The sequence below is a fragment of the Equus przewalskii genome, chromosome 1 (genome assembly GCF_037783145.1).
Source record: "Equus przewalskii isolate Varuska chromosome 1, EquPr2, whole genome shotgun sequence".
Taxonomy (NCBI): Eukaryota; Metazoa; Chordata; class Mammalia; order Perissodactyla; family Equidae; genus Equus; species Equus przewalskii.
Window position 1 is genome coordinate 184,779,943 of NC_091831.1, and position 16,295 is coordinate 184,796,237.

General features: G+C 48.9%; 1 protein-coding gene across 4 annotated transcripts in view; it reads left to right on the plus strand.

The window, feature by feature from the left end:
* GNG2 (G protein subunit gamma 2) overlaps positions 1–16,295 on the plus strand; it is a 97,419-nt gene that overhangs the window by 62,855 nt on the left and 18,269 nt on the right. For all 4 annotated transcript variants that reach the window (XM_070630399.1, XM_070630395.1, XM_070630405.1 and 1 more), the window contains one exon: positions 10,211–10,326. In XM_070630399.1, the coding sequence (XP_070486500.1) occupies positions 10,240–10,326 (87 nt within the window). In that variant the 5' untranslated portion in view covers positions 10,211–10,239. The remainder of the gene's footprint in view (positions 1–10,210; positions 10,327–16,295) is intronic.

Consider the following 16,295-nt stretch of genomic DNA (forward strand, 5'->3'; position numbering starts at 1 on the left):
AAAGAGCAGGCGAGGCCCTAGGCTGTGTTTCCGGGGCTGCGGCCTCACGCTGGGACTCGGAGACCAGAGGTCACGGGTTGGTCTGGGGACACTCCAGCCAGCGCCACGGAGGAGCCTGCTGTGCGGCCCGTGCCTGTGCCCTCAGACAGAGTGTCTGTGCCATCTCACCACTGGGAGAACTTCTTGATGGTTCAGAGGCCATGACAAACAACCGGCCTGCTTTTGCCACCGGCATCTATCCCTTCTTGGCCACAACCGGGAACCCCGGGGAGGGAACGTGGGGCTCCAGCCTAGAGCCGATCCTTGGCCCCAGGAATACCGGGAAGATCAGATGAGCTGTGATTAGAGTCAGGAGGGCCCTTCTGGGGAATATGCTCGTAAGCCAGTTTGCTACTGAACAGGAGCCGTTGTTGGCAATCTGTACCCAGGAGCATCCATGTGGTGGGCTACGGAGAGGCGTGTGGATGGTGCCAGGCACCAGGGCCTCGCCTCGGGGGGGGCAGACACTTCCTGCAGCATCTAAGGTGCAGAGAAGGCTGGGGCTGGACTTTGGTCCTTTACGCACGTGCTGTGACCGGCTCAGGCGGGGGCTGTGCTCCCAGTTTACACTCAGAGGAGGAGAGACTGACCACAGATCAGTTAGTGCAGACCTCGGATCAATGCAGCACTGAAGGACGAGCACAGGCTGACGTGCTGGAGACGGCTGGGGCTGGACCGGGCACTGGGGACAGCGGGCCAGAGGGGATGGCGTTGGACCGAAGGCCGGGGAGAAGCAGCCTCGGGCGCTGGACGGCACGGCCGGAGTGAGGCTGGCGTGGCCTGTTGAACCAGTGAAGACAGACAACCGAGCACGATTTGGGAGACAGAAGGACAGTTTAAAATTTAATGAATATCGGGGGGAGGAACGGCTGGACGAGATAACGATAATTAATAACGCCGGTCAGCATGAAGCTTTCCAAGCCGGAGACACGGCTCGGGACACAGGAGCTGAGGAGGCTTCTCAAGAAGCGAGGCCGGAGCGGGGCTGCCAGGCCTGAGCTGGGGCAGAGGACGGGCTGGGCCAGCTGCACGCTGGAGACCGCCCTGTGCGCCCTTGCACCTGGACGACAGCCAAGAGGGCAGCAGGGCCTCGCGTGCCAGGCTAGAAGCGTGTTCTCTGGCCGCAGAAACCTTCACAGACACCATGTGTGGACGTGACCCTCTCCCTCCAGAAAAGGCTGGGAGAGAAAGCGGCCCCGGGCTCCCGGGGGCGCGCAGGCTCGGCATCCACCAGGGGCCTGTGTCCTTAGAGACCCCTGGGTGATGCGCACCTGCTCCTGGGGCACAGCCACCAAGCGCTCAGTAAACCCTTGCCAACTCATTGTAAATCACAATTGATTTTCAAATGATCTCCATCTCTTTAACAGATTATCAACAAAAATGAGAAATTTCACAATTGGATGTAAAGATTTACCCACTCTCCCCGCAAAAAGACTTTTACCCCTTTGGACAGTTTGTGGAGTTCTTGCTCATTCATAGGTTCTCGCTTCACAGAGCCGCAGGTTGTCAGATCCCAGATTTTTCCCTTTGCGTCTCTTCATCCCTCCCCTCCCCTCCTCTCCTCTCCCCTCCTTTCCTCTCCCTTCCCCTTCTCTCTCTTCCTCTCCCCTCTTCTCTCCTCCGCTCCTCTCTCCTGCCCTCCCCTCCTCTCCCCTCCCCAGCCCTCCCTTCCTCTCCTCTCCCCTCTTCAAATACCAATCAGTGCCCATGGAGTCCAGTATGGAGCCCCACACCGTCCCACACCCTCTGTCTCCAAGCTTCCACAGACACACCCCCACCTGACTGCTCCCTGTCCCCACTCCCTCTAGTCTCATCTCCTGTTTTACCCTCCACTTCCACCCTCTATACCGCTGCTCAAAAATGAGCAAAGGCAGGTGAGGAAACCAGGACGTTGTGACACCCGACGGATATCTTTGTGCATCTGCAGTGTTGACACATGTGACTGGGGAGAGTGAGGGTTCAGGGGGGTCCAGCCCTGAAGCCCAGGGCTCGAAAGTGGTGCCGGAGAGCTCACAGATAAGCCCCTTATTGATTCAAAATGTCCTAGTGGCTGAAGAACCAAAAGAAATTACTGTTTGCTGATTAGTAGAGATCGAAATGTGCTATTTTGGTATTTTCAGGTTGGAATGGCCAACTGGTAATAGAATGAGATGCTGACAAAAAATTGCCCTGACACCTGGCAGGCTGTTTCACAGTTATCATGTGACTCACTTTGCAGCCACGACTCATAAGTTCACCAGTGTTCTGACTGTGAAAGGCCTTCACAGGAACAGGCATTGACCATACTCCTCAGATAGACAACCTGATCAGTTTGACGAGGACGTGCTTACTCGCTGCGGAATAAATTGAAGCAGCAATCAAGACAAGATGAGAGTCAAAAAGACTGAGCTGAGCTTGGCGACCTGCTGCAGAACCTCTGAAAACCCTAACATGGAGAAGTCTGAAGTTATTCCTCTAATTCAAAAGCAGCTAACTCCGCTCACCAGTGACACGGCCAGCTGACAAACGGGGGTAACAGGCATGTCACCAAGTGACTGGGAGACTCTAAACCTCTAATTTGTTTTCTAGCCCTAGAATTGTGTGTTTTATTGCTAGTGTAAGCCTAATCTGTAAATACACAAAACAAATAAATCGACCCCCCCAGCTCCTCCTGCAAATGTCTACACAGTCTGAGAAACACAGGGTTGTAATTAGCGTGGAAGCCACAAGGAAGTGGCCAGGTGCACAAAAACACCATCAGGGCACGAAAGCATAAACTCCTCCACGGTTAACCTTCCCGCTCTAAGGTGTTATCAAAACATTTATTTATCTCTGTGCCACAGAAATAAGGAGCTGTGTGTTACTCTCCAGCCTAAACGACAAGAAAATGTGTGGTTTCTTAACAGAAAAGTTCCTCCCGAAAGAAATTAAAATGCTGGATGTGTGTTTAGAAAAAGAAAACTCATCTAATGGTTAACATTCTTCAACAAGCCCCTCTCTCACGTTGGGGCTGGGACGCTCCCTCGTCAGTTGAAAAGGATGAAACACCTTCTGCATTATTCTGGGGTGTGGAATTCGGGTGGGATCCCTGGGGCATGCTGCCAGAGGCCCACCAACCCCTCACACACGAGCTCTGTGTTTGCTCTCAGGGTCTCCTTGGTTGTGTTCTTTTTGCTCACTGGTGGATATAACCCAGCATCATCTCATTCCACCAGCACATTGCAAGAAAGAGACTGTGCTCTTTTAAGTAAGCAGGGACCATGTGTCCTTGGAGCATGACGACGCTCATGAGAATTGTGAGCACGTAACACTTACTCACCACTGGGAAGTAACAGGATCGTAAGACAAATGTAAACGCCCAGTCGGTTGAGCCCCTGCTCCTGCAGTGCTGTCTCTGAGCATTTCCGTGGGGATCAGTGTCTTTCCCAGGGAGGGTGCACAGGCCTTTGAGCGCACTGCACTGTTGCCTGGCACTCTGCAGGGCATCAGCATTTCTGCCTCTGCTCACTAATGCCACTAGCACTCCTGAGTTATTGCTGAAACCAAGACCACCCCCACATGTCTCCAGACACCCCCCGAGGGGTGGCACATCCCCCTGGTTGAGGACCACCACCAATGAGTCTAGTGTGGGGCTTGGAGAATAGATTGAACCCCATTTGGAATTTCCAACTTCAAATTTAGGCAGAGATTTTGGCTGTAGAATTCTGAAAGACTTAATTTGCAGTTCTCTGTTAGATTCAGAGGTGGGACCATCCATATTCCACACGAGGACCCACCTCTTGACAGGTGCGGCCACCTGCTGGGTTAAGGACAGCTTGCTGGACCACAGTGTTACTCCCAACCCTTGATCACCACCCTGGCCGACTCCCGTGATGTCCTGAGATCCCAGAAGTGAGCTCAGGAACCCGGAGTTTCCCTAGAGATCCGCAGTCAGAGCCTGTTTCTTTCTGTCCCACTGATTTCTGGAAGAGGTGGCGTCCACAGCTGCGCGCATCTCTGAGTGGCCCTCCGAAGGCTCCAGGGCCGGGCTGGGCCCTGCAAAGGCAGCTCCAGAGCATGGGAAGGCCGTGCAGAGACCCTGCCCGCAGACAGGGGAGCGGTGCACAGAAACGAGTCACCCTCTCTTTTTAACTAAAAGGTTTTTGGGTTTTTTAAAGAGGTGTGTGTGTTTTAAACCTTTGTCAACATGATCTTTTCAGCAGAATTTTACTTTTTCTTTTAGCTATTTCAGCAGTTAGTGCATTCAAATCATTTCCTTCCTTCTTAAAAAAATAATTTCTGCCCAATGTGGGTTACATGTAAAATGAAACAGGAACATTACAGAGAGTATGCGATGTGTGTCTGTGCTGCCTGCTGAGCTGCCTGAGCGGCTGACAGGACCCTGTGGCCCTTATTTCTTGGCCCCGTTGTGTTCCCAGGCGTGACCGTCTTCTTAACAACCTCCTCATTGCATGTGATTCCTCTCAACTCAGTAGGGATGGAAGGCAAGAGATTTCCTCTTCCCCATTAGCAGCCAGTGATGTGGCATTTCTGTACACCAATAATCAACAATCTGAAAGGGAAATTAAGAAAATTCCATTTACAATAGCAGCAAAAAGAATAAAATACTTAGGAGTTAATTTAATCAAGGAGATAAAAGACTGTACAATGGAAATTACAAAACGTTGATGAAAGAAACTTAAAAGGACGTAAGTAAATGGAAAGACATCCTGTGCTCATGATTCAAAGACTTAATAGTGTTAAAATGTCAATACTACCTAAAGTGATTGACATGTGATTGCAAAACTATCAAATCCCAGCGACATCTTTTGCAGAAGTAGAGAAATTCATCCCAAAATTCATATGGAATCTCAAGGGACCCCGAATAGCCAAAAAGAACCTTGAAAAAGAACCAGCTGAGGACTCGCGCTTTATAATTTCAAACCTTACTGCAAAGTTCTAGTAATCAAAAAAGTGTGGTAGTGGTATGAGTGGCACAGAACAGAAAGCCCAGAAATAAACCCTCATCTATATGGTCAATGATTTTCAACAAAGGTGACAAGAGCATTTAATAGAAAAACTACAATAGAGAAAAGACACTCTTTTCAACAAACGGTTCTGGGAAAACTGGACATCCACGTGCAAAAGAATGAACTTGGACCCTAACCCAACACTGTACACAAAAATTAACTTAAAATGGGTAAAAGACATAAATGTAAGAGCTACAACTTTAAAACTCTCAGAAGAAGACATAGGGAAAAGCTTCATGACGCTGAATTTGGCAATGATTTCTTGGATGTGACACCAAAGGCTCAGGCTGCAAAAGGAAAAATAGACAAATAGGACTTCACAAAATGTATAAATTTTGTGTATCAAAGCACACTATCAAAAAAGTGAAAAGCCAACCCACAGAAAATATCTGCAAACCACTTATCTGATAAAGAATTAATATCCAGAATATATAGAGAATTCCTAAACTCAACAACAACAAAAAATCTGATTGAAAAATGGGCATGAGAGCGGGCCAGCTGGGTGGCATATGGTTAGGTTCACACACTCCACTTCAGTGGTCTGGGGTTCTCGGGTGTGGATCCTTGGCACAGACCTACACACCACTCATCAAGCCATGCTGTGGTGGCGTCCCACATACAAAATAGAGGAAGATGGGCAAGGATGTGAGCTCAGCAACGATCTTCCTCAGCAAAAATAAATAAATAAATAAATAAAAATGGACAAAAGACTTGAATAGAAATACACATGACCAATAAGCACATGTAAAGATGTTCAGCGTCATCAATCACTAGGGAAATGCAAATCAAAACCAGAATAAGATACCACCTCACATCCATGAGGATGGCTACTATAAAAAAAACATAAAATAGGGCAGCCACATGGCCTAGTGGTTAAGCTGGCATGCTCCAATTCAGCAGCCCGGGTCAGTTCCCAAGCATGGACCTACACTGTGGCCATGCTGTGGTGCTGGCTCACAGATGCAAAGAAGAGGAAGATTGGCACCGGGTGTTTGCTCAGGGCAACTCTTCCTCAGCAAAAAAAACCCAGAAAATACTAAGTGTTTGTAAAGATGAGGAGAAATTGGAACCCTTCTGCACTTTTGGTGAGAACGTAGAATGGCACAGCTGCTGTGAAAAACAGTATTGCTGTTCCTCAAAAAATTAAAAATAGAAAGCCATATGATCCAGAAATTCCAATTCTGGGTATAGACCCAGAAGAATTGAAAGCAGGATCTTGAAGAGATGTTTTACACCCGGGTTCATAGCAGGGTTATTCACAGTAGCTAAAATGTGGAAGCAAGCAAAGTGTCCATCGGCAGACGGACGGATATGCAAAATGTATGTATACATACAAGGGAGTATTATTCAGCCTTAAAGAGGAAGGAAATTCTGGCACCTGCTACAACATGGATGAACCTTGAGGACAATTACACCCAGTGAATAAGCCAGTCACATAAAGACAAGTGCTGTAAGACTTCCCTTCTCTGAGGTCCCTAGAGTCATCAGAATCAGACACAGAGGGGAGGATGGTGGTTTCTGGGACTAGGGGAGGAAAGAATGGGAGTTGTTGTTTAATGGGTAAAAAGTTTCAGTTCTGTAGGATGAAAAGAGTGCGTGTGTGTGTGTTTGAACGTGTGTGATGCGTTGTCCCAAAACCTCAAACTTAGAAGACAGTCTAGCTTTTTCTTATTTCCCACCATCACTTTTTAGGAAAACACCTCCCTCCTTGGAACCCTGGTCCAGGACTCCACATTCCTCCAGCCTCCAGGAGGGGGTTTTCTTTCTTGTTTTTATGGGAAAGCAGCTCGATGCGAAAAAGAGGAAAATGCACTAAGTGATTCTAAAAGCCGCTTTAGACTGTTGGGTCCTGTGGTGAAACAAGAGCTTCAGGACGCATCTTCCTAAAACTAGGGGCACAAACCGAAGCCCATGTTCACCTTTCCTCTGAAGCCCATTTCGGTTTCAAATGTGCTCTCTCCCCAGCTTTCTAGACCTGCACCCTGCCCCCTCTCCACTTTCCCATCAACCCCCCCCCCCACCTCCCCACCTCCCTTCTCTGCCTGCACAGAGGTCTCCTCCATGGTGGGTAGGATAAGACCCCCAAAGATGTCCGTGTCCCCATTCCTGGCGCCTGCGAACATGCTGTGTTACATGGCAAAGGGCACCCCGCGTTGTCAATCAGCTGACCTGAAGAGAGGAGGTTGTCCTGGATCGTCTGGAGGGCCGTGTGATTACAAGGCATCTTCACAGTAGAAGACGGGCTGGGAGGGTCAGAGGGAGGTGTGACCGCCCAAGAGATCAGGGTGAGGCCATGTGAGAAGGACTCTACTCACCTTTGTTGGCTTTGAAGGTGAAGGGAAAGCCAGGAGCCAAGGTGCGCAGGCCGCCTTGAGCAGCCGGGAGAGGACAGGAAACAGGTCCTCCTCAGAGCTCCTGGAGGGGACACAGCCCTGCCAATGCCCGAGTTCAGCCAGCGAGACCCCTGCAGACTGCTGACCTCAGACGCGAGGATGATAAGTTCTGTTGTTCAAGTTAGCAACGTGTTACAGCAGCCCGTACGCTTCTCCCCAGCACAGCACAGCTTCCCCAGGGACCGTGAACCGACGCTAGGAAGTGGACCGTCCTAGATGCTCGAGGGAAAACAATGGGTCCTGTAATCAGTTAATGGCAGATCTGCTGCTCAAGGGCACAGAAACCCTTAATGCTGGTGGTGTAGACAAGATAGGTGCTTATTTCTCTTTGCATAGATGGGAGCCAGTTCACAGCTGGCGTGGTGGCTCCACGGTCTCAGCAAGGACCAAGATGCTTCCAGCTCCCCTTTGAGAGAAGGCTAGAGCTTCAAGATGGAGCTCTGTGGTCAACACGCTGCCTGCTGAGCCAGTAGCTGGAGGCAGGTGGGGCAAATGGCACCCCCCTCCCTTCGAGGATGCTCTGCTTCTATCTCATTGGTCAGAACTTAGTCGTATAATTATACTGAGCTGCCGGGAGGCTGGGGAATGCATCTTTCAGCACAATATGCCCGGCTAAAATTCAGGGTTCATGGAGTCTCTGTTAAAAAGGCAGAAGTCATCTTTACTAATGAAGAGGAGGAGAAGGGGTATTTGAGGCAGGCCGTGGTCTCTGCTGCGTGTCACTACGCCACCCGGTTTACATTCAGGGCAGAACAGCTGGCCAGACCCCCTCCTCCCTCAGGCCCATGAGGATTCGGTGATTCTGCGATGGTCTCTGTTCTAGTGAGAGAGGTTCCTGTTGGGAAGAAATGTTAGCAACACAGAGCAGTGTTCAGGCGCTTGTACGTGGCAGCTGCGCCAACCTCAGCTGGAAGTGGGGTTAGGCTGCCCTGCTGGGCAAGTCGATGCTCCATCTTGGCCTTGAGGAGAGTTGTGAGGCTGGTAGACGAGTGTCTGATTTGGGGAGAGGGATTTCCCTGTGGGGCTGAGATGATGGTGTCCCTACCTTGCTGGGGTTAAAGCCTCCTTTTATTTTTCGTTTGTACATGCAAAATCCCTCTCTCATCTCTAAGGAAAGAAGAGTAGAGTTCAGAATCTTTGTGGCTTCAAAAGTTCTTCAGTCTTTCTTCCCATTTTGTTGTCTCCAAACCCTTTGAAAATAAGTTGAGGGGACAGTTAATTATCTTCCAATTTATACTGTGAATGCTGGGGTGGGGGGTGGCTTATTTTGCAGTATTCTTTATAAAATAACACTCTCTATGAAGGAGCCTCTTTGTTTAGAGGAAGTCATACATAATTTCTTCTTTTGTCTTGAAGAACTAGATGCCAAGAAATAAGAGCCACACCAGATAATTTATAGACTTTACATTTTTGGTAATTGAAATAAAAGTTGTTTCTTGATTTTAGTGGGTGAGTAAAAATCTGTGCATTAAACTTATGCGTTATTCTTCCTTCCCTGGTTTTCTGTGTGTCTCTTTCCTTTTTGAGATGGTGGCCTGACCCTACTTTACCCCTAGATAAAGGTATTCCGCAAAGCTGGCAGAAGTCACGGTTTTGTGTAATGTGTTCTAGTGTTGACTGAAGCAGTGTTTTAATGCTTCTCATTCGATGCTTCTTGGTCACACACTCTAGTTAAATTGTAGCTCACAGACATTGCTTCACTGCTGGGTGTCAGTGACCTCCGGGGGCACGTTGACACAGACGGCCCTGAGACAGCATATGGCACCTTGACATGGAGCGAGACCTGATCAGAATATGGGAGATGCGGGCCAAAAGTAAAGTAGGATCCTGTACAAGATGAGCAACGAGAATAAAGTGAGAGGGTGGGCCAGGAAAGAATAAGAGAGATGAAACTGGGCTAGAGCTGGAGGAGGGCGGGGCGTGGGTGGGGAGGAGCTCCAGCCGAGCCAGAGGCAGAGAGACCATCTCGCAATCCACTCCCTAACGTTGATGCCCCATTTCTGTATTTGTAAAGCAGCGAGTCTCTTGTACTTACTCTAGAATAACGCAGGTGGACTCGTTGACGTGATGAGCAATTTAGACATGGCTATCCTCCTCCCTTGGCGTGACAGATGTGGTCCCCGAGAACTGTGAGTCAAGGGAGTAGTTGTAAACCAAACTCTACGTCAAATAGAGCAGAGAGAAATGACTGTCTGAGTGCTGGATAAACGACACTGACAAGCCACTCTCCTGTTGCAGCGTCTCTGCGGTCTAACGGGCCCCAGTTAACCAGAAAGCTGGCATCTGAGCCATCGAGAGAATGTTGTGGACCTGGCATCATGAGTCCTGAACAATTACGTACTTTACCATCCCTCTGTCTGCTCCCCTTCCCTCCCATCCTCTCAAGGCACTGAGCACAGCACCTGACAGCAGTACCACCAATAAATAACAGCAGTAGTCACGCCTACTGTCGCCCTTACCATTTTGAACTTGTTTCATAAATTAAGATGAGTTTAATAACTTGCTTTCTTCTTGTGGCAGCACATCTTATTCCACCTGATTTGGTCAACAGTCCTTATTTTTCTTCCCTGAAGAAGAGATGGAAGGGCAGAGGGTGGGGGAGGTAGAAAAGAAAAGCTCACCTTCTGGTCTGCCTGCCGGTGAGATGTGGAGTTGGGTCGGGGTGTGGAGGGCTGGAGGGGCCCGGCCTGACTACAGCCGCTCTTCTGAGACCCCCCCTTGTGATGAACCTGCGTGTTTGGCAGCTTGTGAGCTCTCTGACACACGCCTCTTCCTTGTTTTCTTTCCTAGGGTATCTGAAAATCTCCCCCAGCTCTCCAATGGCCAGCAACAACACTGCCAGCATAGCACAAGCCAGGAAGCTGGTGGAACAGCTGAAGATGGAAGCCAACATCGACAGGATAAAGGTGAGGGCGGCACGATCCACACAGCCCGGCCAGCCGTGGGTAGGAGGAGCGTGATTCGGAGCCTCTATCATTTGACTGATCTTCTGTAGACAGTGATGCAACCGGGGACAATGGGAGAGAAACTTGATGGTTAGGCAAAAGCTCTTTTTGTTTCTTTGTCTTCTCTAGATTTCTCCAGAATAAGATGGTAGTATGAATTAAAACTGGCGTTCATGTAGAATTCAAAACGAAACACAGGCTCATGGCTTAGTTCTAGGAAACTGGAGAACACGTAAATGCAGCAGCCTACCAGCTGGCCTCTCTGACCTTGTAAACACCCTGCTTCACTTGGGTTTTAATTTTTTCTGTCCTGATTTAGGTTCTAAGTTTAAGTGTCTGTCTTTCACATCTGGTCTTTCTATTCACCATTGCAGATTATTACTTTTTTCCTCTTTACATCGTACTGGATTTTTTATTTCAAAAGATAAAAGCCACACGTGGTCTCCCTAAGACGTCAGACAGCATGGAGGTTCCTGCTTCTTTCTTCTCTCGCTCCCCGGATCCCACCTGACGGCTTTGCCTTAAGCTGGGCCTAACTCTCATTGAACCTAGACTTTAAATCCAAACCTTTTGTTGACAGATTTTAAATGTAAAGTTGCTCTACACAGTGTCATTATTAGCAGACAGCTCCTGTTGACAAGTAAATTTTAGTTAATTATCAAAATCTCACTTTCCCAGCAGAGCCAAGCATTTTAGGAAATGGAAGTTAGAAACATCTCTCATTTTATTAAAATAAAATTAGAACATTCCTCCAGATGCCTTTTTCAGACTTGAGTATTTTTGCTATTTTGTCCACACCTAACCCAGAATGCTTTGGAGTGTGCTCCTAGAGAAGGTCGACGGATCATAGCTCAGGAGCCAAATCCAGCCCACCGCCTTTTTTGTAAATAAAGCTTTATTAGAACACACTCGTTTACTTACTGTCTATGGCACTTTCACACTACAGCATGACCGTGTGGCCCAGAAAGCCTGAAATGTTCACTCTCTGGCCTTTGAGAGAAAAGCTTTGCTGACCCCTGGTCTAAAGCATGGTTCTCAGCCCATCTGTACATTCAAATCACCCAAGACATTCTACAGAAGGACCAGTTCCAAAGCACATCCTAGATCAACTAAGTGAGACTCTCGGGGAAGGGGCCAGGCATCAGATTTTTCCTTAATTGTCAGTTAATTTGATGCATAGCCAACGTCGAGAACCGTGATCCTGGGGGAGGGACTTGTTCCCTCTAACTCCCGTCAGGTACGTGCTGGAGAGTGAAGGGAGAGCTGGTCCTTGTCCATAAATAAGCTGAGCAAATATCCATGGACATTTCTCCACCTGCCCTGAATCGCCTGTGTGAGATCTGAGTCCTGGTGACGGGGCTCCTGCTCTTCTGGCTACAGCTTTACTTCTTCCTTGTTCCGAATGAGACGAATAAAGGTCGTCACCATCTGCCTCGCTGCTTTATCACCTTCCTCTTCTCCTTTGTTCCCTTTTCCCTTTGCCTCTTCTTTTTTATTCCCTTGCTGAAAAAGGCAGATGGGCACAGTAACTGCTGAGAGAAGTGGGGTGGCCCGAAGACGTGGCATCAGAGAGTCACTCAGTTCTGGTTTGGTGTCGAAGAAGGTTCTGCCCATGGACCTTCTGGAAAATGCCACTTTCCCTCTCCGGGGGGCCCAACTAAGATCAAAGTGTTTGTGACGCACTCTTGTGGTAGCATTTTCTGTTGCAACTCAGCCTCCCCGCGCCCAGCTCCTGAGGGAGGATGTGAGGTGTTGGCGGTGGTGGGGGGAAGAGGACAGACACAGGCCTTTCCAGCCACAGGTCAGACCTTTCTCGGCCATTCTCTGAATCAGCGACTGGAGGGCTCTGGGCTGATCTCTGAAGTCCCATCTCAACCCCGTCTCCATCCCCGCCATCAGTTACCATCCATGTTGCTGCCCAAAAGCTTTCTATAGGAAAACTTCATGTTCCTCCCTCACTGAAAATCTTCTCATGATTCCCACCACCTCTAACACAAAATTCAAACTCTGTAGCCGAATGCGTGAGGTCCTTCTGGCCCTGCGCCTCTTTTCAGCTTCATCCTCTTCCTCTCGCCCCATGCCATATTGAACCATTTTTAATTCCCTTGATGGGAATTTCAAATGCCTGGAACATTCAGTCTCCTCTCTCCACTTTCCTGGTTCACCAACTCCGATGACGCCTTGAAGACTCAGACCAACCCTCACGTCCTTTCAGAAGCTTTCCCAGGTCCTCCTCATGGGGTTGGGTTGTAGCTGTTTTTTCAGTTGTTCATTTATTCATTTCTTTACTAAATATTTTATTGAGAGCTTTCTAAATTGCCAGGCCTTGTCAGGTCCTTGAGATAGAGAGATGGACAAAGATGAAGACATGATTCTTGCCCTCCAGCACCTCCTGGTCTAGTAAGGGTTCCAAAAAAATGTGAACAAGATCCATCAGTGATGCAAATAAGATACGCGAGAAGCATAATTACCAGATATCATCAGAAAGAAGCCAACACCACACCTTACTCCCTTTGCACGCTCCTTCCAAAGAGGTAGAGTAAATGGCTGTTACAGAGAGATGAGGCCTTAACCCATCAGCCAAGCGCCGGTCCTCACACTCCAGCCTCAGCATCCCTCCTGACATCCTTGGACCTCGCGTCACTGGAAGTCCAGCCACAGTCTGTTCCAGTGCTGTCTGCACATCGGAGCCAGGCGGGCATGCTGTGCTGGGGCGTCAGATCATTTTTAGTTTAATTGTTGGGCAAACCGGTGGCTGCGTTGACAGGTGTCAGCTAGAGGGTTTGGGGCTTGGTTATCTCCTACGAGTCCCTGCAAGGCTTCTGAGCTTCATGCCGCTCCACCGACTTTCCATGCTCAGTCCCGTCGGCAGGAAGGGGCTTCCCTCTGAAGATTCCAGGTTGTGACTTTCTGGTCAGAGTAGTGACCTCTTCAAGCTGTCGTTTCTGCAGCGGTGGCTTTGTGTTCATCCCGCCGAGGCCACAGGGAACAGGGGAGGGGACACAGCTGGTACTGGAGTGTCGAGGTCCTGGAAGCAGGGGGTGGCCTTATCCCTCGTGTGGCCTCCAGAACAACTCAGGCTGCACAGAGGAGTCCCACCTCAATAGGGTGTGAATAGATGTCCCACCTCAATAGGGCCTGAATAGATGTCCCACCTCAATAGGGCCTGAATAGATGTTCCACCTCAATAGGGTGTGAATAGATGCCCCACCTCAATAGGGCCTGAATAGATGTTCCACCTCAATAGGGTCTGAATAGATGATCTCGTTTCCCAGCCCCTTGCTTCACAGACCCTGGGAGGTTTGGGCTAATGAGCCCAGTATCTGTTCCTAAGCCTCAGGCATATTTAAATTATACTCCCAGCCTCCCGGTGTCTCTTTGCTAGCATTCCATTCAAGGACACAAAGTGAAGAGAAATCTAAGGAAGCTGGGAAGGGTGTCGGGGAGGGGCCAGCGGGCTTGTGGAGCCTGCAACACTCAGGTGCGTGGAGCACCAACATACTCACCCTGGTGTCAGCAAAGACCAGTGAGGGAAGGCTTGTCCCTGGGGTACACGTTGGAAGAGCGTGTTTCAAAGGAAAGGACAGCAGGACTTCAGCAAACCTGTCTACTCATCACTATGTTAGGACTCTTAGGGTTTCCAGTAATAGGAACTAGCTCAAGCAGGAAGAGGAGACTGACTGTAAAGAGGCAGGTGTCTTAGGATCCAAGAGCAGGAGCACGGCTGGGTAAGCAGTGGAGGTGAGAGCAGACAGCCCTTGGGAGCAGCGAGGGCTCATTGCACAGCTCTGCTCCTCTCTGTGTGGCTGCCCCTTCCTCTTCCTGGGAAGAACAGATGTCTCAGCTGCCGGTTCCGTATGGCAGACACAACGTGGCTCCAGGATCACGTGTCAGAGTTCCTGTTCCATGAAGAATGAGATAGATTGGCTCAATCCCTTTTTGTCTTGTTGATGCAGATAATCAATCACCAATCTATAGATCAAAATTGGGGTGAGCCAAATGTGAGGACCATATAGCCCAGGGCCTTCCTTCCCCAAGGAAGGAAAGGCACCAAAGAAGTGGGGTGCACACAGTGGTTATACACCCTCAGGAACATGCATCACACATGATTGAAATGTCCCTTTTACAACAGTTACAAGGCTGCTCTGTTGGCACAGAGGTTGATGGACACAGCAGGTAGTAGGTCTGCTGTCCTGGTGGACACAGCAGGGTGGCAGCAGGTCTGTTGTCTCGAGCTGGGTGGTCACAGGTGAGTGCAGCAATCAGTTCCCAACCTAGGAAGAGATGCTTATCCTTTAGGAAATGTCAATGTGGGGGAAGCTGCACCTTTATCTTTAGGCCATTTGTTCTTGCCTTTGGGACAGAGCAAATTCTTAAAGCAGATATACAATGCATGCTCAACAGCCACCATGTCAGGCCCTTTTGGGAAAAAAAATAAGGTCAGGCCAAATCAGCTTTACACCAAATGGCTTCCTTATAAACTCCAATATATCCTATTGCTTGCCGTTTTTATCAGTCTCAATTCCGTATTCCTAGGGTGGCATCTCTGTTCTAGCAAGAACAAGCCATCCACAGCCTCAGTCGACTGACACTAGAATTGAACCGCTGCACAAACATGGCTCCCGGGAATGAACTCATCCATGTGGGTGCAAAGGGGACAGAGAGTCAGAGGGGTGAGAATCATAAGCCAGAGAGGTGCTCTTTGACAGAATGCATGGTAAGCATCCTAGAGAACGACGTAGCTGTTAGAGCAGAAGGAGGCTGGAGCCAGGAGCGTGGGTGAAATGATCGCGTCTTTACTAACAGCCACTCCAGCGGTTGAGCCCAAGTGGAAATGCCAAGCTTATTTCTCATTTCTCTTTCCCACTGGCTCTCCTTCCCATCCCAAGAGTATGCTGTGCAATTCCTGCCTCTGGTTAGCCTGGGTCCTCCCTGAGAGCACCCTTCCCCAAGCCTTTTTCTATCTTCTACAGACCGAATGTTTGTGTCCCCCCACAATCCGTAAGTTGAAATTCTAACCCCCTGGTGATAGTATGTGGAGGTGGGCCTTGGGGGGTGATTAGGTGGTGAGCACAATCAGTGCTTTAGTGCTTTTATGGGAAACCCCAGGGAGCTCCTCGCCTGCTCCACCACGTGAGGACACAGGGAGAAGATGGCCCTCTGTGGCCCAGGAAGTGGGCCCTCACCAGACGCCAAGTTGGTCAGCCCCTCGATCTTGGACTTGCCCACCTCCAGAACAGTGAGAAGTGCATTTGTGCTGTTCATAAGCTCCCTGTCCTTGGTATTTTGTTATAGCAGCCCGAACGGACTGAGACACTATCCACATCTTACTCCTCTCTCAGGGGTTGGCTCACGTCCCCACTTGTCTACGACTTGCTTCCATTCTGACCATGTTTACTAACTAATTTCACCTTCATTAGGTAAACTTTTCCAACCAGACTACACAGTCCTCAAAGTCCAAGACCACGCCCTCTCCTTCCCAGCCGCCTCGTGGTCCTGAGCTGCACGGGGGTTCAGGAAACGCTTCCTCTAGTGGACAGCTGTAGGTTCAGGTGCTGAGAGGGTCACATAGCAAGACATCAGGAACTATATTCTTCGCGATGTTTCCAATTACGTTTATGGTTTGGGAAATTCTGAGAATGAAGGTAATTGGCCAAATAAAACTGTGATAATAGGAGAAAATTCAAAGAAATATAAAAAAGACAGAATTGATCATTTTAAGATAAGTAAAGTGTTTCCTGTCGTGTGTATGATTATCAGTAGCCAGAATTTATAATATACCTTCTTTTTAAAACAACATAAAGAGAACAGACTGATTTTCATAACTGACAAATATGTGTAATAATTGAACCAAATATGCACATTTCTAATGATTAAATCATCTCTCTGACAATTGACTCGTAACAGATTGGAGCTGAACTTCAGGGAAA